General features: G+C 33.6%; 4 protein-coding genes across 7 annotated transcripts in view; 1 reads left to right on the top strand and 3 right to left on the bottom strand.

The window, feature by feature from the left end:
* Positions 1-1,554: 1,554 nt before the first annotated feature.
* Positions 1,555-10,533, top strand: LOC110638076 (auxilin-like protein 1). 2 transcript variants are annotated; one of them, XM_021788497.2, is made up of 9 exons: positions 1,555-2,047; positions 2,623-5,944; positions 6,029-6,095; positions 6,242-6,324; positions 6,414-6,479; positions 6,564-6,653; positions 7,173-7,349; positions 7,695-7,752; positions 10,399-10,533. In XM_021788497.2, the coding sequence occupies exons 1-8, from the start codon at positions 1,704-1,706 to the stop codon at positions 7,728-7,730; spliced, it is 4,185 nt and encodes a 1,394-aa protein (XP_021644189.2). In that variant the 5' UTR covers positions 1,555-1,703; the 3' UTR covers positions 7,731-7,752; positions 10,399-10,533. The 2 variants fall into 2 exon arrangements, with proteins under 2 accessions (XP_021644189.2, XP_021644188.2); XM_021788496.2 differs by lacking the exon at positions 10,399-10,533 and having other exon boundaries at positions 7,695-7,848.
* LOC110638077 (ornithine transcarbamylase, chloroplastic) lies at positions 7,920-10,735 on the bottom strand. The gene is made up of 5 exons (XM_021788499.2): positions 10,423-10,735; positions 9,457-9,791; positions 8,981-9,112; positions 8,589-8,864; positions 7,920-8,343 (listed from the first exon to the last, which is right to left on the bottom strand). Exons 1-5 carry the CDS (start codon positions 10,622-10,624, stop codon positions 8,161-8,163), a joined length of 1,128 nt encoding a protein of 375 aa, XP_021644191.2. The 5' UTR covers positions 10,625-10,735; the 3' UTR covers positions 7,920-8,160.
* Positions 10,736-12,815: 2,080 nt separating this feature from the next.
* LOC110638079 (bifunctional dihydroflavonol 4-reductase/flavanone 4-reductase) lies at positions 12,816-18,702 on the bottom strand. Of its 2 annotated transcripts, none has more exons than XM_021788501.2 (7): positions 18,388-18,702; positions 14,911-15,125; positions 14,633-14,805; positions 13,888-14,085; positions 13,575-13,734; positions 13,286-13,478; positions 12,816-13,148 (listed from the first exon to the last, which is right to left on the bottom strand). In XM_021788501.2, the coding sequence occupies exons 2-7, from the start codon at positions 15,020-15,022 to the stop codon at positions 12,983-12,985; spliced, it is 1,002 nt and encodes a 333-aa protein (XP_021644193.2). In that variant the 5' UTR covers positions 15,023-15,125; positions 18,388-18,702; the 3' UTR covers positions 12,816-12,982. The 2 variants fall into 2 exon arrangements, with proteins under 2 accessions (XP_021644193.2, XP_021644192.2); XM_021788500.2 differs by having other exon boundaries at positions 14,911-15,135; positions 18,388-18,701.
* A 2,077-nt stretch (positions 18,703-20,779) lies between these two features.
* Positions 20,780-25,753, bottom strand: part of LOC110638080 (bifunctional dihydroflavonol 4-reductase/flavanone 4-reductase) — a 30,353-nt gene continuing 25,379 nt past the window's right edge. Inside the window, exons 3-6 of one of the 2 annotated variants that reach the window (XM_021788503.2) lie at positions 21,849-22,046; positions 21,536-21,695; positions 21,247-21,439; positions 20,780-21,108 (exon numbers count right to left, since the gene is read on the bottom strand). In XM_021788503.2, coding sequence (XP_021644195.2) covers positions 20,943-21,108; positions 21,247-21,439; positions 21,536-21,695; positions 21,849-22,046 — 717 coding nt within the window. In that variant the 3' untranslated portion in view covers positions 20,780-20,942. The other variant, XM_058132529.1, reaches the window with a different exon arrangement.

Genomic DNA, 25,753 nt, shown 5'->3' with positions numbered 1-25,753 from the left:
AATTTGATTTATATGAAAACGGATATATATATATTATTAAATTAAATTTTTATATATAAATTTATATATTATATATATTAATATAAATATTTAATTTAATAATAATTAAATTTATTCTCATATCAAAATGAGCTCATATTAAATATAATTTATTTTTTTTTAATTCTCATTTTCCATTTGAAAATTAGAAGTTTAAAAGCTTAATTATAACCGGTACTTATTGCAAGTTTAATTTAATTATTTTTTCATTTAATTTAATTTAAAATTTTTAATTAAAATTTAATTTAATGTAAAAATTAAGAAAATTAAGAAATTAAATTTTTTAATTTTTTAATTTAAATTAAAAAATTAATAAATTTAGTATTAAAATTTAAAAAAATTAATTTTTTTTTATTTTTAATTTAAATAAAGAAATTAAAAAATTTCACCTATAAATTTTAATTTTTAAACTAAATTAAATTTAAATTAAATTTTTTAAATTAATTTAGACAACAAGTTAAAGATTAGCTAAATTATACTTTCCAATAAGTACATCACTAAATTAAACTTTTTACCTATAAAAATTCAATTCATTACCCTTTATTACATTTGAATTTTATACCATAATTAAAAAAATAATTAAATAGTTTCATTTTCATAAAATATATTAATAAATAACTAAATTACTTTTTATCTTATTATATAAATATTTATTATATTTAATAAAAATTAAAAAATAAAATTAAAAAAATAAAGTAATTTTTATTGTTAATCCTCGTGTTTAAAATAAATAAAATTAATTTTTTAATTAAATAAATTTATTTTAAAAAATAAAAATTAAATATAATTATGTGAGAATTTTTAAAATTTTTTTTATAAATAATATATTTTATCTATTATAATTATTAAGATAAAATTTACTGCTACAGCTTCGATGCAAGCATTGATGGAGATGAGGTTGCTCGAAATTGATTTAAGTTCCAAATCAGAATTAATGAATTTAATTTAATATTTAAGAAGATTAATAAATTAAGATTTTAAGTTTCTTTCAATTTTAATTTAAATTTTAGTTTTAATAAAAATTTAGATATTAATTTTTTTTATTTTTAAAAGAAAAGATAAGTTTAAATTACATTTGATTTTTATTTTATTTAAAATTAATTTTTTATCCAGGCCTCTTTTTTTTTTTGTAATTTGCTAAAACCCAGGCGATTACAATGCGCCACATCGCGACATATATGCTTCTTCCGCGAAACCCTTATACAGTTACAGTAGTACCATTTTGTATAATGACGAAAATACCCTATGTCGGTATCTGTGATTGCTGACAGCTTGGCGCATTAGAAACTCTTCGCTAAGCGACAACAGTCAAACCGGCTTAATGCTAATTGCTAATCGCCGTCGGTCCCACCGGCTCTGCCAGCGACCAACCAATCGTAGTCAACGGCCGATCTTTTGCTTTCATTTATCCTCAAATTAAAAATCGCCGATTCAACACTCGACGCTCGCGTATATACGTACACCCCAAAATTTCAATTTCATTTTCTCGTCTCCCATTTTCTCGGTCTCATTTTGTTCTTGCTTCTTCCCTTCTTCCTCTCTCTCTTTCGTGTCTGACTCTGCAAAAATAGTTTTCTATGTAGAGAAAGACCAGACACAGGAGAGAAGAAAGAAGCAAAAACCAAACGCGTAAACACTAAATAGTGTCTTTTTTTTCTGTCTCAATGGAGTATCAACAAGCTTCCTCTGCTACTACTTTCTCCAATAAGCTTGCTAACGGTGGAGGCTTAGCTGGAAAGCACGTCTACGACGGCATTTTTGGAGGTGTAGCGAAGCCTGGGTCTCGAATGGAGGATTACAAAGAAATATTTGGTGGTTCTGGTGGTTGTTCGATTCCTATTCTCGATTTCCCGGAGCTTAAGGACAGAAAGACTTCGGTGGAAGCACGGAACCCGACGCTGGACTACTCAACGATTTTTTGTGGTCTTGTAGAGACGGATTTTGCTGTGCCTTACGAAGAATTGCTTTCAAAACCAAAGAAAGTGAAGAATTCTTCTCAGGAAGCTCGGTATGGAATAGTTCCTTGAATAAGTTAACTTTATTTGTCTGTTTATGTCCACATTTTAAAAATGTTAAGAAAGAAAGAGAAATTAAAAATGGAAGCTTGTCATAAATTTGCCAGCCAAAGTAGGATCTTTGATAATGACAGGGAGGTCGATTTATGGATTTAAATGCTCAAAGTTAAGGGTGTGTTTGTTTAGTTAACCAACAACCACATTTTCTTCACTTTCATTGAACTGAAAATTGGAAAGATGAGCTTTGTTGTTATAAACTGGCGGATCAATTAGTGTTTATCACTACTCTAGTTTGATGCGAATTCTTTTTATCTAGCCTTTGTTAGTTTGACAATCGAATAGAGTAAATAAGAAATTTTTTTTAGTGAAAAAAGATGTCATTGCTTTTTTTTTTTTTAATTTTTAACCAACTTAATTTTCCTTCTCCTCTCCCCCTTTTCTTTCTATCTTTCTTTGTGCTGTAATTTTCTTGATGTCATATATAATATGTCAAGAGGCATGAGATGGCTTTGTTATCCTGTATTTAACTTGTAGAGGTGGAAAACTGACCGTGAGAAGGGTTGTGTAGGGCTGCAGCTAAAGCAAGGTTCTGCCCTGCAGAGCCAGAACATCCTAATGTTTCAGAACAGAAACAAGCCCCATCACCAGAAGTATCTTTCCAGCGGCTTGATGGTGGGAAACAGTTCAATCCGTCATACGATAACAGAAAACCAGAAAGCCAAAGTGGGACAACTGGAAAGAAACATATCGCTCAGCTCCACACCATTCCTGGTTATACTTGTTTGATTGATGAAATCACTCCCTCGCAGATGACTGAAGGTGACAAGCCAGTACGCACAGTATTAAATGATGCTTATCTAAATGTTAATGTCAGTGAGGGGATAAGGCAAAGCAAACCTCTCCGGAAAGTTGTGTCAGGCCCACAACCCAGAGATTCTGCTAAAAACAATTCTAAAAATCATGCCAACTTTACAAAATCCAGCAGGAATAGATCCTTTTCAAATGATATATCATTTGATGCATTTGAAATTGGCCTTGGCACACAGCCATCAACAGTGTCACCTCTAGGCCCGTTTCCTAATTTAGGTAAAAATAGGGATGGCTCCATGAGGTTAATGAATTCGAAGTTTGGGGTTTTTAGTAATGATGCTTCTGAAGGTGCTGCTGGTAGTTATTCACCACCTTTATTTGATGAGGAAATAGATGCTAATTCGGCTGCAGCTGCCTCTGTAGCTGCTGTGAGGAAGGCGATAGAGGAGGCTCAAGCAAAGATTAGAATAGCCAAAGAATTGATGGAAAGAAAGGTCCGTCTTCAAAATCGTGTGAGACCAAGATTTAATGATGGCTTGAAAGATAAAAAAAGGGAGGTTAAAGTTGCAGAAAAAGAAAATAGATCCATAGAGGAGGCCAAGGAAATGGTTCAGAAATTTTATACTCCAGAGCAAGATTTCACCAGCTTACCAGAGCACAATGCAACAGAAGCAAGCCATGTAACCTCAGAATTTGGAAATGCAAAGACATCATCTCCTACGAAAAATGCTGTTGGAGAAACAAACAGCACAGAATCCAAATTGGCTCAAGTGGATAATAGGGTGGAAGCAGAAAGCAGGAAAGCAAATAAACCTGCTGATACCAGTGAACACAGGGCAATGACATTGGAGGTTGAGCAGGCAAACAATGACAAGAAAATGAATCCATCTGCTAATGAAAATAAATGCAAGGAGAAGATGACAGGAGAGGAAAACATTGAGAAGCCAGTGGAGTGTGATAATAAGAAACTAAAAACATTTGTGAAGGCCCCTAAGCCGGAGAAGATAGAGAGGGAACTAAATTCAGTGAAAGCAGCATTTGAATGGGATGTGTACAGACACAATATGAAGCCTACTGAAGAGCTTCATCATCACATAGAAAATGAAGAGAAAATCAGAATTTCTTATGAGCATGAAGAAGCAGGTCAAATGCCTAAGCCCTATGAACAGGAAGAATGTGAGAGCATAGCAAAAATGCTGCATGAACCAGAAAAAAATACCGAACTTGAAATCCAAGAGTTGGATGAGAACAAAGATATGAAGGAACTAAAAGAGGCTCAGAATAGTGTGAAATTTGAGAAGGAACAAAGAGATGCACACAATCATGTGGAAATGGAGAATAGATCAAATGAAGTTCCAGTTATACAGGAGAATGAGAGGAGACTAGATGAAATTCATAGCCATGAAGGAAATGGGAAGGGAGAGAAAGAATATTTGGACAGGGTAGCAAGTGAAATGAAATGGCAAGAGGGTTCATACTGGGAAGAAAATGAGAAGAAATTAAGTGATGCCAAGCCAGAGGATGCTGAGAAGTTAGTTCGAGTTCATGAACAGGAAGTAATTAAGGTGAGATTTAATGACTTTCAGGACAAGGAAGGAAGTGAGAAGGTGCTTAGAGAAGCTTGTGGGACAAAAGGCAATGAGAACCTGGAAGAGACCAAACAGAATGAGAACATGCTCAAAAACGATTATCAGATGAATGAAATGGAGAGAGAAAGGACTTGCACAGTGTTAGAAACTGAGAGGATACAAACACAGATTCATCTGAGGGCAGAAGATGAGACCAATGTAGAAGCAACTCAACAGGATTTCACATACCAGGAGAACAATCTTGAAGCAACTAATGATGTGTACTTGCTAGATAAAAATGAGAACACAGACAAAGCCGATGAAGCCAATGGAGATAAAGAAAGATTTGGGCATGTGGAAGTAACTGCTGATATATTTGCATTTGAAGAGAATGGGAAGATGACAGAGGTAAGTGAAGATTTCTTTCCTACAGAGACTGGAAAATGTTCAGAAGCAGTTGAAGAAGAGAATTTTGGAACTGATGTCCCAGAGCGAGGTCTCACTGGACTTGATGGCATTAATAAGCAAAAAGCAGATGTATATTTAGGTGAAACTGATGTGAACCTTGATTGCAAGCTAAATGAATTTCATGTGACAGAGTATGATAGAATCTGTGATCAGGAAAAGCATACTGAAGAAGTAACTTTTCAACTGGATGAAAATCATCAGGATGACAGTGAGTCTGAAATTGGTCCCAGTGATGAAGAAAATGAGAGTAATTTTGTTTCTTCTCACGACGAAGGATGCTTAGGTAATGGGATAGGGTCGAAGACACTGTGTGACTCAGTAAAGGATGTTGAAGAAGCGGAATGTGAATTGGGAGAAAATAACAAGGATGTGAAGGACTCTGAAGTTCCTACTAATCATGGTGAAGAGACATATTTTGAATCTTCTTCTGAGGAAAACTGGATAAATAATATGATTGACGTGCAAGCAAGTCAGCAGCCAAATATTTTTGAGGGGGAAAGAACGATGATGGGAGTATCACAGGAGAGAGCAAACCAAAACACTGATAAAAAGGAGAAGAATGATGAAACTCTGACAGGAGAAAAGAGGGAAGCTGAAGATAATTTGCAAAAGGAAGTGGAGTTGGAAAAGAAACATCATGGGAGAAAGGAAGAAGCAAAAGTGAGGGAAATGGAAAAGGAAAAGGAGAGGATAGCTGTAGAAAGAGCAATCCGAGAAGCTCGTGAAAGGGCTTTTGCTGAAGCCAGAGAAAGGGCAGAAAGGGCTGCTGCAGAAAGAGCAACTGCAGAAGCTCATCAAAGGGTAATGGCAGAGGCCCGAGAAAGGTTAGAGAAGGCTTGTGCAGAAGCTAATGCTAAGTCAGCAGCAGAGAAGGCATCTATGGAAGCCAAACTGAAGGCGGAGCGAGCTGCAGTTGAGAGAGCAACTGCAGAGGCCAGGAAACGTGCACTGGAAAAGGCATTGTCTGAGAAAGCTTCCTTTAAGGCCAGAAATCAAGCTGAGAAGTATTCTGGCACTTCAAGAGATGCTGGAATAAAATCCAGGGTGCGTCATTTTTTTTTGTCTCACTTTCTTCTTGTATGTATTTCAGTGTATTCGAAAATTAAGAGCTCAAAAATTTTCTTGCAGGATCAACAATATAAAGGTCCGGGTCCTTCCAACAGTTCTAATTATCCAAGTACTTCAAATCATGATGGTATACAATACTAAAAATTAGCCCCAATTTTATGTTAAAAAGGGGAAAAAAAGTTTCTTTTATCATCTTATTGGGGATATTAGAATTTGCTTAAGTTTATACCTGCTTCTGAACAATACACATTTTACTTCATGCCTACTCAACAGAGAGATTTAGCAGTGCTAATGGTGAATCAGCTGAAAGGTGTAAAGCTACATTAGCAAGGAATCAAAGGACAGCGGAACGAGCGGTACGCTGTGTTTCTTGCTTCTGATTAAAAACTAGGGACCTATTTTTTCTAAGTTTTGACGGGTATTCTTCTTTTGAGGTCACTTTCAGGCAAAAGCTCTTGCGGAGAAGAATATGCGTGATCTTCTCGCTCAGAAAGAACAAGCTGAGAGAAATGTAATGATTTACTCAATTAATAATACAATACTCTTGCAATTATGACAAGTTGTGGATGTCTCATAAATTGAATTTTAATGGCAGAGATTAGCAGAAACTTTGGATGCTGGTGTTAAAGGATGGTCCAGTGGAAAGGAGAAGAATTTGCGTGCCCTGCTCTCAACACTACAATACGTACGTAGTAATTTTTTCACTTTTTGATAAATTTATCTCTACATGACTGCTTCCAGAATGCTGCGCATGTTCTGGATAGCATTCCATTTACTAAATAAAGTCTGGACTCTAGATAGACGCAGAATTCTATGCAATTAGTATCCAGTTGTGCACATTGTAATGAACAAAATCTTTTCACTTGCCGGGTATATCTTTCAATTTGAAATTTCCCTGAATTTGTGATAATCTTGTTCTAAGGAATGTACACAACAAGAAACACCGCTTTGTATGTTTAAGACTCTGTTTTGAACCTTCCACGATTGGCAGTAAACCTTCCACATCATGGTGAACAAAAAAAGAAATCAATATTTTGTTGCTGCTGCAGAAATCTATTGATCTTTTTTTGACTAGCCAACTGTTAGCCTGTCAATTCCCATTGGTTTTATTATTCTTTCTGGCTTCCTAATGCACCGTGAATTATCATCACAAATGCTTACTAGCTATCCCTTTCAACACCTTTTTTTTTCCAATGCTTTGCAGATTTTGGGCCCTGATAGCGGTTGGCAGCCAATTCCTCTGACGGATCTTATATCAGCTGCAGCTGTGAAGAAAGCTTACCGCAAAGCCACTCTTTGTGTTCATCCTGACAAGTTGCAGCAAAGGGGTGCAAGCATGAAACAGAAATACACATGCGAGAAGGTTTTTGATCTTCTAAAGGTGTGTTTTTCTCTCTTTTCTTATATAACAACTGTACCTTGACTGACTTTTTATATCAGAATTCTTGGGAGTGTTAAAACTCAAGTAGAGCTTAGCGTAACTTGGTCTAGATCGAGTCTCTCCACTTCCCCAATTCTAATATAAAAAATAAAAACTCAAGTAGAAGGGAGGAGGAAAGAAAGGCTGTAGGGATAGAAAAGCTGTAACGATTCTGCATGCTTTTTTTGACATGACACTGCATTAGATTGATAACAGAACCAATCATCATGACCTTAAACTGACGAGTCTTAAAATTTTATTTCTTCCTAATCTGGTTAATTTCACTAACCCATCTGTTGCCCCCAGGATGCACGGAACAAATTCAGTGCAGAAGAACGCTAGACCATCGATTCATCTGCTCAAGGTAGCATCCACCGTGGGAAAACATGTGATTGCAGCAAACAAATATGAAATTTATTTAGGCATTCTTTTTCTCATTTATTCAAGCATTTTAATCATCTATCAGTGTGCTGCTGAAATTCAGTAGAAACAAACCGTTGAAGACATAGGGAAATGAAATACACAGCCATGGACATTGAAACCGACAATGCTAACATAACCACCAGCCAGATAATTTCCATAAGTTTTGTCTGGTAAACGTATCTATTCTAACAAATCCTGAATGGACCAGGTCAAAGCCACAAAATTAAACATCTATTCCAACAAAAAATTTAAAATTGCAAAAGAACAATTTTGAAATAGCCAAGAGCCTAAGACTTCAACAGCCACAAACATCGGTACTTGCCCATCATCAGGCATGGGAGGAATGAGATCACAGACCAAGCATATGAAGCATTATAGCATTCTGGGCATGCATGCGGTTCTCAGCTTGTGGGAAGACAATAGAGTTTGGAGCTTCAATGACACCATCTGTCACCTCCACACCCCTCTCAGCTGGCAAACAATGCATAAAATAAGCATTTGGTCCAGCTAATTTCATCAGATCTTCATCCACCTGCAATTTAATAAAATGTCAAAATATGAGCCACATATTTTATATGAACCCAAACAGCTCCTTGTTACTTTGATTGAGCACGATGACGGTCACAACTGTCTTAGTTCTCTTCAACAGGAAATAGTTAATAATACCATATTATAATCAACAGACAGGATAAACAACTAAACTAACAATTGAATATGTCTAATTCATTAACATATGTATGCCACAGTAAATGCTTTTAAGAGGAACAATAAATAAACCTGAAATCCTTGAAAAACTTTATGACGGTGTGCTGCCTCTTCTTTTTGGCCCATGCTTGCCCACACATCTGAGTATACAACATCAGCTCCGCTAACAGCTTCCTTTGGATCATTTGTGACCTCGATCTTGCTGATTCCAGCCTCTCGTGCTTTGTCAACTGTTTTTGCATCTGGTTCAAAACCTTTAGGGCAGGCACAAACAAAGTGGAAAGGAATAACAGATGCCATCAACATCCAAGAGTGCACAATGTTATTCCCATCCCCAACATATACAACCTAAATTTTGAAGTAGTGTATGGAATCAGTGTAAAACCAACTTGTAGACCTGACTGTTAGATATAAGACATACAAAGACAAGATAGAACTAAAATGAAAAGTGGCAGTGAGCTTACCTTGGTCCCCTCCAACTGACCAATGTGCTCAATTATTGTGAGGGCATCAGCCATTATTTGGCACGGATGGTTGTAGTCAGTCAAGCCATTAATAACAGGTACAGTTGCGTACTTTGCCAGATCAAGAATATCCTGCAAAAGTACTAGTAAGTAACCGCATCGTAGATACCCATAAGTAAAAGAATTGCTATTAAGCAAACTCAAAAAAAAAACCAAGGTTAATGAGACATTAAAAAACTCCAACTGAAACATTTCAGTGTTACAAGACATAACATCCTTGCCAACCTTCAAGCAATTCAGTAAACAAGTCACTTGCAGCTGAATCCAACCAAATTTTGCATAAATCCACAAAATTTCACACAAACATATGCATGCACATGTACAGTTGTGCACATGCATAGAAATATACAGAAAAGGAAATAACCATCATTCAATCATCAGAAATTAACACACATAAAAGAAACTCACCAGCATACCTGATGAGCAAAAACACGTGCCATGATTACATCATTATAGCGAGACAAAACACGAGCAACATCACGAGTTTCCTCCCGTTTGCCCATCTGGATATCATCAGGCCCTAAATATATAGCATGGCCTCCAAGCAAGAAGAACCCAGTCTCAAATGAAACCCTTGTCCTCATAGAAGGCTTTGCAAAGATCATAGCCATTGTCTTTCCTTTAAATGGGAGGAATGTCCTGTCTCCAGATTTTAACAATGCCTTAACCTCTGCAGCCCGGTCCAAGATCTTCATAAGAGTGGCTTTGTCAAAATCACTAATGTGTAGAAAATCCTTCAGCTCTGTTTTTGCTGCAAAATAAGGAACCCAAATGAAAAAAGAGCCAATCTTAAAAATTGCAAGAGGTGGTAGCACAAACAGCCCTCCTAACAAGCACTGAAGCACACAAAGCGCTTGCATTACTTATTAGAGGTTATCATAGAAATTAGTAGGTTTATGCATTAAAGCCATAACATGCACAGAACCATTAGTGCAGCAGCAAAGAAGTAATAATACCAGCAGAAAAACACTCGTCCAATACAACACTTCTCCACTTTTTTTCAGAACTCAACAATCAACACCGTCAACTTCATGTTGTCGAAATGAGATTATAACTCTAAATCAAAAGAGCCCCCCCAAAAAACAACAAAATGAGGAAGAACTTTGACGCCTACACTGCTCAATAAGGTCAACATTTCATCTATTAAGCATTTCCAAAAATAAACCTAGTTCAAAAAAAAAACACACAAAAATTCGATCTAAATACCACCGTATCTGCATTATCCCTGTTTAAGGAAAAAAAAAAAAACCCAAAAACCCTAATTCCACACCAATCGATTCAAGCACCGACGCGTTTCCACAGATAATCAAGACAAAAGTATAGCATTCCTTTAAACTAGCTCAAATGGGAAATTTCAGGGAGCTCAAAATATGGAGACAGACCTTTGCCATTGACGGAAGAGGAAGACGAAGAGGAAGCAGAAGAGGTCTGGCACGAGATTCTCCCACGAATCACCCGAGATGAAACCGATACACCGGAGAATCGAGCAGACTGGAAGAGAACATTACTGGAGAAAGCAGAGGAAGACGAGGAGAAATAGACTTTGTTGGATGGAAGCGTAGAGTGACAAGAAATCGCCGCCATTGTTTTTGTTCTCTTTGGTTTGGAACTAGTAACAGTCGCAGTTCAGTGACGCAGCGTCCAGTGTAGGTGAGTGTGGTTAAGGATTGGAGTTGGTAGGTCGGGATTACGTAAATGCCCTCAGACGAGGGTGGAAAATAGTGTTGGGCATCTCCTGTAAATTTTTCAGATAAATTACCTTCTTAATCATAGGGGTGGCAAAAATTTTCAAACCCGTCTCATTTCAAACTCAATTATTTTGCTTTGATTTTATCTTGATTCTGATTTGTACGGAGATTTTATATATTTATATATTTATATATTTATATATTATAATTTTAATAAAATATATAAATATATTTTAAAAATAATGTCTAAAACTTATATTTCTAATTATATTTTTATTTTTTAATAAATAAATTTATATTATATACTAATAAATTAAAATAAAAAATAAAAAAAAAATTACCTGTGGAGAAACCCGTCCCAGTCCACTTCTCAGCAGGCCATGCCCCCTTCCCAACCTCGAACTCTTATGGGGCAGGACGAGAGGAGCAATCTCCGCCCTCGATCGGCACTATTGTCATTCCTACCTATTTATGTGAAAATTAACGTATATATCTCTTGATTTATAGAAGTTAATGGTTTTGCCCTTGGATATTGAATCCATCAAACCTAAAGATCATTCTATCCATGATTTCATTAGGTCAACAAGTCAAAGGAGAAAGAAATATTCTCAAATCTCTGAAATATCCTCACATTATTTTAATAATAGTGAGAATAAATTTTATTTTAATTATAAGGTATGTCAAAATTAATTCACATATCTCTTGATTTTTAAAAAGTCAATGATTTAATCCTATATTAGAATCATAAAAGGAACGAAGTGAGTAACGAAAAAATCTAGCTCTGCTGCAGCCACTTTTAGTATCTAATGAACAAGGACATGTTAGATGAACACCCAAACTCAAATGATCCCATCACCATTTATCTTATAGCGAATGACCATTGGAAGGGGAAGAATCTAGTGAGTTGAGTCATGACCCATTAAAGACTTGATTGGAAGGAAAAGATCTTTCCATCCATGATTCTATTAGGTTAGAATTGTAATAGGAGAGAAAGGCGAGGAACTGAAAGACCTAGCAATTGCTAAATGAACATCCAACCTTAAATGATCTCGTTACTAGTCTTGCAATGAACAATCATTGGAAAGGAAAAAATCTAGCAGGTTGAGTCGTAACCTGCGAACTCGACCTAATTAGATCTCACATTTTCTAACACCACTCAAGCTAGTCAATACCTATGGAGCTAACTAGACTCCTCATTTCCCCTATTCATAGAGGAAAGGAACTAGTCATTGTGGAAACAAAGGGAGAAAGAATAATAGTTGAGATGTTGTATGGATCTATGGCTACCTGGGCTTGTGTGATAGAAAATGAAGGATAAATGTGTTAATTTTAATATAGTTAAAGGACAAAAAAGTAAACTTATTCTTAAAAGCTTTTTAGTGATTTCATAGACAATTAATAGTAAATTAAATGAAATATGGACATAGAGACTTTAAATTATGTGGACTCAAAATTCAAGAAAGAAAATATTGACATTTTGAAAATTAAGGAACATGCTTATTAATTTTGATTTATATCAAGCACTAAAAAATAATTTACCCAATTTTTTGTTTTAAGTAGAATGCTTTCCCAAAATATAGGAACGTGACTACCTACCGTTTTCCTTGGGAAATTTATTGTGTATTTGTTTCATAATCTAATTCAAACATAGTAGAAATATTAGAAGTGTGCAAATAGTCATTTTGATTTTGAATAAAATTTAATTGAAAAATTAAAAAAATATAAAATATATTTTATAAAAAAATCAAATTAAATTGAATTAAATTAAAAAAATCTATTCGATTAAGTCAATAATTTATTCTAAATATATAATATTTTATTTTTCTCACTTCTTGGCCTCTATTCAAATTGTATGTCTAACATTCAAATAAAACTCAAAATTTCAATAGTTAAACTTCAAACGAAATCAAAATTTGCAACACAATCACAAACAACATGTAAGCAAAGCAATGCATAGAAAGGAGAGACTGAGAGTTGTGAAAAAAATTAGAATTTTTTTTTTTAGTAAACCACAGCTATTTTCTAAACTCACTAGATTAGACCTAATTTTGCTCAAACCCATTATAGAAGTTAAAATGTTTTCAACAGGAATTTTAAAAGAAAAAATAGAAATTTTAATTCATAAGTAAGCAAAGCAATGCAGTTTTTGACTGAATTGATAGAATTAAACTAAATTTTTAAGTCTATCTCATAATTAAACATTATCAAAGGCCTTGAAATGGAATCCCTTCCTTGTGCATTAGCTTTGCTAGCCCTATGGCTGTGGCATAATCCCCTTCTCTCTGCAAAATTCAAAAGCTTCTGCATATAAATCTCCCACATCATATTTGGTAGACTCAAATTTGAATGTGAATCCTAAGTCCAATAGCTTCTTTGATGAGCAAGAAATAGCTTTCGGAGATTCTTCAATACCCTCAAATCTGCATCATTAATTAACAATGATTTTTAAATCTAACCTGACAGTTTATATAATAATGCAAGGATTTACCAATGAGTTCTAACTCAGCGATACTGAAGTGAAGAGTTATCTTCGGGATTGTGAGATCTCAATACGTACTTGGTAGGAATATCATACTCAGGATACTTTTGGCTCAGTGATTTTGCCAAATCCACAATTGTAAAATTATGATTGGAGCATATATATCTCCCATTTGCTTCTGGATGTTCAAACAGGAATATATGAGCGCTGCACACATCATCCAAATGCACTACTCGTCCTCTAGCTATCATCTTGTAAAGTGCTTCATTTCCTATGACATTGCCAATTATACTTAAAATTAATTAGCATTGGATTTAGCAATTAATGATAACATAATTAACACTAAATGAACAATGATTATACATACTTGTGATCAAAGCCAATCCTAAGTCAATACTGAAAGGCTTTGAAGGAGTAAGAAATGGACCCACCACCACAGATGGATGAACAGTGACGAGACTTATGCCATTTTCCTTGGCAAATTCCCATGCTGCTCTCTCAGCTTTTGTTTTTGCAACAAAATATGACTACAAAAACAACAAGAATGTACTCTAATAGTCGATAATAATGAAATTCATATGAAATTTATGATCTGACTATTAAAATTAAATCGTTGTATGCACGATAATTTTTTATTTATATGCTAATTGATTAATTAAATGAAGAAGGAAAATGCTAACCCATCCAGGCATCTTCTCTGCATAGCAAAAATCAACATCAGTCCAAAAGCTCTCATCATACTCCGGCGGCGGAGGTGGCGGTTGGACGGTAACAGTTCCTGTGGTCGAGGTGTAGATGAACCTTCTGATGGTTTTTGCCTTCAAGCAGGATCTCATGATGTTCAATACCCCATTTACTGTAGGCTTTATAATGTCAGCCTGCCATAATCAAATTTACTGAAGGCTTTAGAAATGTCTGAATTTGAATTGGAATCATACCGAAAGGATTTAATTAAAATTAGGTTGAAAATCAATTAAATTCAAATTTGATCAAAATTGTATTGAATCAAGTCGAAATCACACTAATCAATTTTAGTTTCGTCAGTCTGATTTTGGTCAAAACTAGATTTTTCAAATTTTAGAAAATAAAATATTAAAACTTATTTTATCATTAATCAAACCAAATAAACTGAATCAGAATTAAACTAAATCAAATTGAAATCAGATCAGAAAATAAAGCTGAGATTGAAACTAATAAGACTTCTTTGTCCGATTCTGAGTTCTCAACCCTTCAAATTGAAACTATCAAACCAGTTTCAATCCGGAATCAAACCGGACCCACATCTAGATGGATATATAGATAGATGGAGAAATGGATAAGTATAGACAATCCCTAATGGATATGTATGTATGCATATTGCAGGAGAATTTAACTCTGATAATAGCCTACAGAAGCATAATCTCCACAACTAAATTATGGAAGTACCTCTAGATCTCGATCCGGAGAGAAATCCATAGGTGTAGCGACGTGGAATACCCCTGTACACCCTTGAATTACATCATCAAAGTTTCCTTCCTCAACCAGCTCCCCTCTCCACAAACTCAGATGGGTGCTGGCTTTTGGCAAGTCCAACAAATACTTCACCTTGTTCATGTTTTCTGCATCCAAAACCATCATCATATTAAGTACGGCTAGCAACTCCACTAGTTGATTTCAAGTTTAATGAGAAATAAACTCATAAATGAAATATAAGAATTTCAAACCAGGATCGCGCACAGTTGCCCTGACAAAGTAGCCTTGTTGAAGAAGCCTCATGACAAGCCAAGACCCAATGAATCCTGACGCACCAGTTACGCAAACGATCTCGCCTTCCATATTTTCTTGGTATTAATCAAAACTGAAATTTCTCCAACAGATGCAGTTCTGGAGAAGAAAAGTCTACAGGAGATGGAGTTTTATATTCATAAATGTCATTTGTCTGTGGATTCCTACATCAAATACCACCAGAAGGATGGGATCCTTACATCAAACTTATCTTAATTGGACTGATGCAATATTGAAAATGAGCCGGCAAGAACAAGCATTTATTTATTCATTTCTGTTTAACGAGTTCATTCGTCCCTTAGCTCAGCCAAATATTCCAAATTTCAATCACTGGATTTGGTAGGTTACGACCAATCTCGTCCTTCCTAATCATTTTCAAACTCCAAAACACCACAAAATCTCCACCATTTCTTCTTCTCATTCAGGAAAAAACCCCAAATTTGTAAACCCAATTCTAATTTTTACTTAATTCCCTCAAAGTACAGGTGAAAATATTGTTATTGGTTTCCTTGCTTCTCAATGGCAATGAGAACTTGTGAAGAAGTGTTTGTTGCTTTCTGCTTCAACATTTTCAGAACTGAAATCAACAAGTTCTGAGTTTTCAAAAATCAAGTGCCTTCTGCAAACTGAGATTGGATAACTATTTCTTTCATTAGTTTCATGATCTGTATAAAACAGGTATCTGGAGAATGGAATAAATCATCTCAACCATCAGTTAATGAAGATAAGATGCTAGTTGTGACTTCCATTATAATGACAATTCTCATAGATTTTTATCATAATTTAAAAAAAAAAATGTTAAAACAGAATAAATGTTAATAAATAGAATTTAAATATTTTAGAAAATTATTAAAATTTTAAGATATAAATTATTAATAAAAATATTTTTATATAAATTAGTAACTAAAATATATCAAACTAATTAATATCAAGTGGCTGAATACGTTATGTAGAGCTGATAGTATAAGATATAGATTTTAGTAGACTTAAAAACATTAAAATTACATTAAAATTATTTGGAAAAAATATCAAATAAACTCCTATATTTTCAATTAAGGACTACATAAGTTCAAAATGAACTAAATAAGGACATAACCTTCTAATTAAAGTTAAATATTCCTAATATTTTATAAAAAATTATTATTTTTTCTATTTTTTAATAATAAAATATGACTATTTTAATATTATATAATTTCTGTTGATCATATTTTTCAATTTTTAAATTTTATTTTAATTAAAAATAATAAATATTTTTTAAAAAAATATTTTATTATGCTAAAATTTATTTAGCCTTAATTATAAAATTCAATTCTTATTTAGCTCAAAAATTTTGTACTTGTTTGAAAATTTAAGTAGTTATTTGATTTTTTTTTTTTTCATAATTATTCTCTTGTTGGACCCAAGTCCTAGCCACTAGATTCAGAAAAAGTTAGCAGATTTTTAAAAAACAATACATGGATTGAATTATCTTAATCTTCTTGTGTTACCCACTTGGCCTCCATTTTCACAAAAGAACAAAATCCAAAGAGGAACATAGAGGGGAAAGTGAACAATATGCCCAGGGATGCACCTCCATAGATAAAACACTCGATTAATTCTTGTTCCAATCCATTTGAGATCGTTAGGTTGCAAGATCATATCAAATCAGAAATTAATGGATCCTAATGCACAGCTTCTACAGGCTTCATGCAATAAAATTGGTGCACCACACGTCCATGGAAATCTAATTAATTGGGATTTTCAACCTGAAACCACATGTTAGGACTAACTTATGGATGGGAACGAGTCAGATTCTTACAAATACATGATTCTATCGAATTCTAATAAGACGAGTTTAGATGGTATATAATCGGATTTGAAATAATTTGAGTTTTAAGAAAATTATCCTTGTCGAGTTTGAGTTTTACTTATTAGGTACTTACCCGTTTATATAAATACTTAATCAAATATAAAATATATATTTTCTATAATAATATTTATAAATCTTATATTTTTTATTTTAAATAAAATAGAATTCAAATATTTATGAAATTATTAAATTTTTAAAATATAAATTATTAATAAAAAAATTTGTGTAGTTTATTAATGAGTATTTTTCAGATAATAATAATAATGTTTAAAATGGATTCGGGTAGTTGAGAATAAATTTTAATAGAGTTTAGGATGACTTTAAGTTTTTGGGAATATTAATCGGAACCCGATAAGGTGATTTTGCCAGGTATCCTATCCGTTACTATCTCTAGACTCATTATCTCTAGACTCATCACCTGTCTGGTCCAGCCCAATTTTGAATTAGAATCTATGGTTCAAGTTTTAAAGAAAGAAAGAATCGGAATTAAAATTAATCAGATTGATTTTAGTTGGTTTTAGTTTCTAATTAGTTTAGTTTGAAGAAGTTTTCAATTTCGATTTTGGTTTTTAATAACTTTAATTTTGGTTCGAAAATGATTTGATCCACATGATGCTTTTTTAAAACTATCAGCTACTTTTTAAAAAAGGAAAATCTATTGAATCAAGTTAAAACTATCAAATTTGAAGCATCAGCTCTGGTTTGGAGCTTCAAAAGAAAATCTTTAAGGCCTTATTTAATTTGGGGTAAGTTTGCTTAGGAACTTCAACCTCTCAGGAAGTTAATAAATTCAATTTGTTTTGGTTGCCATTTTAACTCAACTTTTTAAAAGGTGAATAAAGTAACCTCCTTCAATTCAAGGGAAGTAACTTACCTGCCCTGTGGGGTAAGTTACTCCTTGAACAATCAACTTCTTAAAAAGTAAAGAATTTAAACCAAACAAGACCTAAGATTGATTTTGAGTTTGATGCAAATTAATTCTACCACATATTGACTACAAAACTGAGGAAAGCTGAAAATGGAGTGAAAAATTCACACTTATTTGAAAATTCACTTATTTATTTTTTTATTTAATTATTTTTGAACTGTGTAATTCATTGATGAGCATATAAACACTTTTCGAAAGGGTGGATCATGTCTCTATTTATATAAACAAATAATGGGGCAGTGGAGCCTTATTTCACATGGGTATGTGCTTAGTGGTTCAAGTTTTATGGAGGAAATCTTAATTTGAGATTACAACTCTAAATCAAAAGAGCCCCGCAAAAAAAACAACAAAATGAGGAAGAACTTTGACGCCTAAACTGCTCAATAAGGTCAACATTTAATCTATTAAGCATTTCCAAAAATAAACGTAGTTCAAAAAATAACACACAAAAATTCGATCTAAATACCACCGTATCTGCATTATCCCTATTTAAGGAAAAAAAAAACCCAAAAACCCTAATTCCACGCCAGTCGATTCAAGCACCGATGTATTTCCACAGATAATCAAGACAAAAGTATAGCACTCGTTTATAGTAGCTCAAATGGGAAATTTCAGAGCGCTTAAAATATGGAGACAGACCTTTGCCATTGGCGGAAGAGGAAGACGAAGAGGTAGCAGAGGAGGTCTGGAACGAGATTCTCCCACGAATCACCCGAGAAGAAACCGATACACCGGAGAATCGAGCAGACTGGGAGACAACATTACTGGAGAAAGAATAGGAAGACGAGGAGAAAGAGACTTTGTTTGATGGAAGCATAGAGTGACAAGAAATCGCCACCATTGTCTTTGTTCTCTTTGGTTTGGAGCTAGTAACAGTGGCGGTTCAGTGAAGCAGCGTTCAGTGTAGGGGAGCGTGGTTTAGGATTGGATTTGGTAGGTCGGGATTACGTAAATGCCCTCAGACGAGGGTGGAAAATAGTTTTGGGCATTTCCTTTAAATTTTTCAGATAAATTACCGTCATAATTATAAGATGGCAAAAGGTTTGACTTTAATTTGTGCAGAGTGCAGGGATGAGAATATGTTTTCCCTGTCCCAAAATCCATTAATTCGCTCAGCACGGGAATGAGTTATTATTTTTTATTAAAAAATAATTTATTTTTATATATTTATATATTTAAATATTATAATTTTAATAAAAATATATAAATATATTATTAAAATAATATATAAAACTTACATTTTTAATTATATTTTTATTTTTAATAAATAAATTTATATTATACACTAATAAATTAAAATTAAAAAAATAAAAAAATACGATCCCGTATCCTAATGGAAAATACCCCTCTCCAACTCCAAATTTCTATGGGGAGAGGACGAGAGGAGCGATCCCCGCCCTCGACCCGCATCATTGTCATTTCTATCTATTCATATAAAAATTAATGTATATGTCTCTTAATTTATAGAAGTTAATGGTTTTGCCCCTAGATATTGAATCCATCAAACCTAAAGATCATTCTATCCATGATTTCATCAGGTCAACAAGTCAAAAGAGAAAGAAATATTCTCAAATCTTTGAAATATCCTCACATTATTTTAATAATAGTAAAAATAAATTATATATTAATTATAAGATATGTCAAAACTAATTCATATAAAAAGTCAATGATTTCATCCTAAGTTAGAATCACAAAAGGAATGAAGTAAGTAACTGAAGAATCCCGCTCTGATGCTGCCACTCGTAGCATCTGATGAGCTAGGACATGTCGTTAGATGAACACCCAATCTCAAATGATCTCATCACCATTGATCTCGTGGCGAATGAACATTAGAAGGGAAAGAATCTAGTGAGTTGAGTCATGACCCGTGAAGGACTTGATTGGAAGGAAAGATCTTTCCATTCAGGACTCTATTAGGTTAGAATTGTAATAGGAGAGAAAGGCTAGGAATTGAAGGACCTAGTAGTTGCTAATAAACATCTAACCTTAAATGATCCCGTTACTCATCTTGCAATGAACAACCATTGGAAAGGAAAAAAATCGAGTAGGTTGAGTCGTAACTTGCAAATTTGATCTAATTAGATCTCACATTTTCCAATAACACTCGAGCTCGTCAATACCTATGGAGCTGACTAGACTCCATATTTCCCTTGTTCATAGAGGAAATGAATGAGTCTTCATGGAAATAGAGGGAGAAAGAATAAAAGCTGAGATGTTGTATGCATCTGTGGCTATGTGCGCCTATGTGATAGAAAATGAAGGATAAATGTGTTAATTTTAATATAGTTAAAGGACAAAAAAGTAAACTTATTGAGTTTTTTAGTCATTTCATAGATAATTAACAGTAAATTAAATGAAATATGGATAAAGAGACTTTGAATTATGTGGACTCAAAATTCAGGACGAAACTATTGACATTTTAAAAATCAACGAACATGTGTATTAATTTTGATTTATATCAAGCACTAAAAAATAATTTACCGAATTTTTTGTTTTAAGTAGAATGCTTTCCCAAAATATAGTAACGTGACTACCTACCATTTTTCTTGGGAAAATTATTGTGTGGTTGTTTCATCATCTAACTCAAACATAGCAGGAATATTAGAAGTGTGCAAATAGTCGATTTGATTTTGGAATAAAACTTAATTGAAAAATTAAAAAAAAATAAAGTATATTTTATAAAAAAATCAAATTAAATAAATTAATTCGATTAAATCAATAAGTCATTCTAAATATATAATATTTTATGTTTCTCACTTCTTGGCCTCTATTCAAATTATATGTCTAACATTCTAATAAAACTCAAATTTTCAATAGTTAAACTTCAAACGAAATTAAAATTTGCAACACAATCACAAACAACACGTAAGCAAAGCAATGTAGAACATAGAAAGGAGAGGCTGAGAGTTGTGAAAAAAATTAGATTTTTTTTTTAGTAAACCACAGCTATCTTCTAAATTCATTAGATTATGTCTAATCCTGCACGTGTCGAGAAAACTCATTATAGAGGTTAAAATGTTTTCAATGGGAATTTTAAAAGAAAAAATAGAAATTTTAATTCATAAGTAAGCAAAGCAATGTAGTTTTTGACTGAATTGATAGAATTAAACTAAATTTTTAAGTCTATCTCATAATTAAACATTATCAAAGGCCTTGAAATGGAATCCCTTCCTTGTGCATTAGCTTTGCTAGCCCTATGGCTGTGGCATAATCCCCTTCTCTCTGCAAAATTCAAAAGCTTCTGCATATAAATCTCCCACATCATATTTGGTAGACTCAAATTTGAATGTGAATCCTAAGTCCAATAGCTTCTTTGATGAGCAAGAAATAGCTTTCAGAGATTCATCAATACCCTCAAATCTGCATCATTAATTAAAAATGATTTTTAAGTCTATCCGACAGTTTATATAATAATGCAAGAATTTACTCAATGAATTTTAATTCAGTGATACTGAAATGAAAAGTTAATCTTCAAGATTATGAGATCTTGATACTTACTTGGTAGGAACATTATACTCAGGATACTTTTGGCTAAGTGATTTTGCCAAATCCACTATTGTAAAACTATGATTGGAGCATATATATCTCCCATTTGCTTCTGGATGTTCAAACAGGAATATATGAGCGCTGCACGCATCTTCCAAATGCACTGCTTGTCCTGTAGCTATCATCTTGTAAAGTGCTTCATTTCCTACGATATTGCCAATTATACTTGAAATTAATTAGCATTGGACTTAGCAATTAATGATAACATAATTAACACTAAATTAACAATGATTATACATACTTGTGATCAAAGCCAATCCTAAGTCGATACTGAAAGGCTTTGAAGGAGTAAGAAATGGACCCACCACCACAGATGGATGAACAGTGACGAGATTTATGCCATTTTCCTTGGCAAATTCCCATGCTGCTTTCTCAGCTTTTGTTTTTGCAACAAAATATGACTACAAAAACAACAAGAATGTACTCTAATAGTCGATAATAATGAAATTCATATGAAATTTATGATCTGACTATTAAAATTAAATCGTTGTATGCACGATAATTTTTTATTTATATGCTAATTGATTAATTAAATGAAGAAGGAAAATGCTAACCCATCCAGGCATCTTCTCTGCATGGCAAAAATCAACATCAGTCCAAAAGCTCTCATCATACTCCGGCGGCGGAGGTGGCGGTTGGACGGTAACAGTTCCTGTGGTCGAGGTGTAGATGAACCTTCTGATGGTTTTTGCCTTCAAGCAGGATCTCATGATGTTCAATACCCCATTTACTGTAGGCTTTATAATGTCAGCCTGCCATTATCAAATTTACTGTAGGCTTTAGACATAGGCTTCGTCTGAATTTAATTGGAATCATACCAAAAAGGATTTAAATTAGGTCGAAAATCAATTAAATTCAAATTTTATTAAAATTGTATTGAATTAAGTCGAAATTAGATTGGATGAATTTTAGTTTGGTTCAGTTTGATTTTAATCAAAACTAGATTTTTCAATTTTTAGAAAATAAAAGATTAAAATTTATTTTATCATTGAATTTGATCAAACCAAATAAACTGAATCAGAATTGAACTTAATCAAATTGAAATCAGACTAGAAAATAGAATTGAGATCAAAACTAATCAGACTTCTTTGTTCGATTCCAAGCTCTCAACCCTTCAAATTGAAACTATCAAACCAGTTTCAATCCGGAATCAAACCGGACCCACATCTAGATAGATATATAGATAGATGGAGAAAAGGGTAAGTATTAGATTTGTATGGAAGAGAAAACTGAATTAATTGAATTAAGGAGCTGAGCTCAAAGTCTTATATATAAAAAGTTAAGCTAACCAACTAGAGTAGCGAAAAATAACAACTTCTCAACTAAACTAACTGAACTATAACTGAGCTACCTAACAAATAGTAACAAACTAAACTAAAATAAGTTATATAATAACTGCCAGTAAATCACACTATCCATTCTCTATATCCTGTGGTAAAACCCCCCCCGCAAGCTAGAGAATGTATATTGAGCATTCCTAGCTTGAGCATGATAGCATGAAAAGGAGCAACACCTAAAGGTTTGGTGTGAATGTCAGCTAATTGAACAGTAGATGAAATAGGCAGAAGTTTGATGAGACTCTGCTGAACCTTCTCTCGAACCAAATGACAATCTAGCTCAATATGTTTTGTCCTTTCATGAAATGTTGGATTAGCAGCTATGTGAAGGGCAGATTGATTATCATAGTAAATGATAGCTGGCTAAGGATGAGGAACACAAAAATCATTCAGAATGTAAAGTATCCATTGTAGCTCACAAGTTGTAGAAGCAAGTGTCCTGTATTCTGCCTCAGAAGATGACCTTGAAACAGTATTCTGTTTCTTGGATTTCCAACTTACTAAAGAATCACCAAGATACACATTATAGCCAGTAATTGAGTGCCTAGTATCCTCACAATTACCCTAATCTAAGTCACTAAAAGCTATGAGTTTAATTTTAGATTTAGAACGAAAGAAAAGACCTTGACCAGGAGAGGCTTTAATGTATCTAAGAACTCTCTACAAAGCCTTCTCATGTAAATCTGTAGGAGCAGACAAGAACTGACTAAGTTGATATGTAGCAAAAGACAAGTCAGGTTTTGTAGTGGTTAGGTATAACAGCTTTCCAACTAAGCGTCTATAAGAAGCAATATCAAACAATGGAGTCCCTTTATCTTTTGATAGCTTAGTGGCAGAATCCATTGGGGTTTTAGCTAGCTTAGCAGCCAAATATCCAGATCAGAAAGCAATTCTAGAGCATACTTTCCTTGACAAAGAGAGATGCCTTCTGTTGTCCTTGCTATTTCTAGCACCAAAAAATATTTAAGATTTCTAAGATCTTTAATTTTAAAAGATGTGTCTATAAAGCTTTTTAAGGAATTGATTTCTGCCATATTGTTCCTTGCAAGAATAAGATCATCAACATAGACCAAAATAGCAGTAAAAGAGTCACCAATTGCCTTTACAAAGAGAGAGTGATCAGATTTGGATTGCAAGTAACCATAAGAAAGGAGAGCATGTGAAAGTTTGGAAATTCCACTGACGGCTAGCTTGTTTTAAACCATATAGAGATTTTTGTAATTGGCAAACTTGATTAGGTTTAAGAGATTGGAAACCAGGTGGCAACACCACATACACCTCCTCATGCAAATCTCCATGAAGAAAAGCATTATTAACATCAAGTTTTTGCAAGTGCCAACCATTAATTGCAGCAAGAGCTAGAAGAATTCTTATTGTAGTCATTTTAGCAACAAGACTAAAGGTATCAAAGAAATCAATTCCTTCAGTCTGAGTATATCCCTTTCCTACAAGCCTAGCCTTGTATCTCTCTATAGTACCATCTGCTTTATATTTAATCCTGTAAACCCATTTACAACCAATAGGTACCTTTCTAGGAGGCAAATCAACAAGCTTCCAAGTATGATTTTGCTCTAAAGCTGAGATTTCATTAGCTATAGCCTCTTTCCAAACATTTAATTTAATAGCTTGTGTATATGTTTTAGGCTCAACATTGGTGGAAATGGATAAAGTAAAGTGAAAACTAGTAGGAGTTAAAGAATGATAACACAAAACAGAGGACAAAGGATAAAGAATACCTGTGGAATCATGAGCATTGGTAGTTGTTGAGGAAGCAAGGCTGCAGTGATAATCCTATTAGTATGTAGGTGGTCTTTTTGATCTTGTAGAATGTCTAGTAGGTTGAGAAGAAGAAAGAGGTTGAGGATCAGAAGGTTCTGTTATAGGTGGAGATGATTGAGAAAATTGAATTGGAGTATATGGTAATGAATAGTCCATATCAAAAAGAGAATTCATATGAGGAATAGTAGACAAATCTGTAATATGAGAATCATAAGGAAAAACATTTTCTTTAAAGATAACATTCCTAGATAAGAAAATTTCTTTATTTTTGAGATCCATAAGAAGAAAACCCTTAGTGCCTTGTTTGTAGCCAAGAAATATACATTTTCTGGCTCTAGGATCAAACTTAGTTCTGCCTGCAAGAAGAGTAGATGCATAGCATAATGAACCAAAGATTCTAAGCTAAAGATAATCAGGTGAAGCGAGATATAAAAGATGAAAAGGTGACTTATTTTGTAGGAGAGGTGTAGGTAACCTATTGATAAGAAACACTACATGAAGAATGGAATAGGACCAAAAAAGTTTAGCCAGTTTAAATTGAAACAGCAAAGCCCTAGCAACATTCAAAATATGCTGATGTTTTCTTTCAATAATAGCATTCTGTTGAGGTGTTTCAATACATGTAGTTTGATGCAAAATTTCTTTTTGAGCATAAAAATCAGACATTGAGAATTCAGAACCATTATCACTCCTAATGGCTTTAACTTTGGCATCAAATTGAGTTTCTGCCATTTGAATGAAAGACTGTAAATGATTTCTGGTTTTAGATTTGGATTTCATCAAAAAAACCCATGTGTATCTACTATAATCATCAACTACAGTGAGAAAGTATTTAAATCCATTTATTAAAACAATAGAGAAAGGTCCCCAAATGTTTACATGAACAAGCTCAAAAGGCTTAAGAGACTTAGAGTCACTAATTGGAAATGATAATTTCCTTTGCTTTGCCAAATGACAAATATCACAGGCATGACAATTATTATTAGAAATAGTAATAAAAGGACAAGAAGAATGAAGAACAGATAGCCTTGAGGCAGATGGATGCCCAAGTCTATAGTGCCAGATGTTAAAGTTGGTATGTGTAGTGTTAACAGCAATTTTAGTAAAAGAAGTAGATGTGATGTGAGGATTGACTCGGATATACGAGCCTTCCTTTGCCTCAGCTATACCAATCGTCCTCCAAGTATTCATTTCCTAGAAAAAACAATGAGTATTTTGAAAAATTAAGCAACAAGCAAGGGAATAAGTGAGTTTTGTGACAGAAATTAAATTGAAAGTGAACTGAGGAATATAGAGAACATCATGCAAAAGAAAATCTTTGATAAAATGTATAGTTCCTTAGT

The sequence above is a fragment of the Hevea brasiliensis genome, chromosome 2 (assembly GCF_030052815.1).
Source record: "Hevea brasiliensis isolate MT/VB/25A 57/8 chromosome 2, ASM3005281v1, whole genome shotgun sequence".
In the NCBI taxonomy this organism is placed as follows: Eukaryota; Viridiplantae; Streptophyta; class Magnoliopsida; order Malpighiales; family Euphorbiaceae; genus Hevea; species Hevea brasiliensis.
Note: the sequence above shows the minus strand (reverse complement) of the source record. Positions and strands in the feature narration are given on the sequence as shown.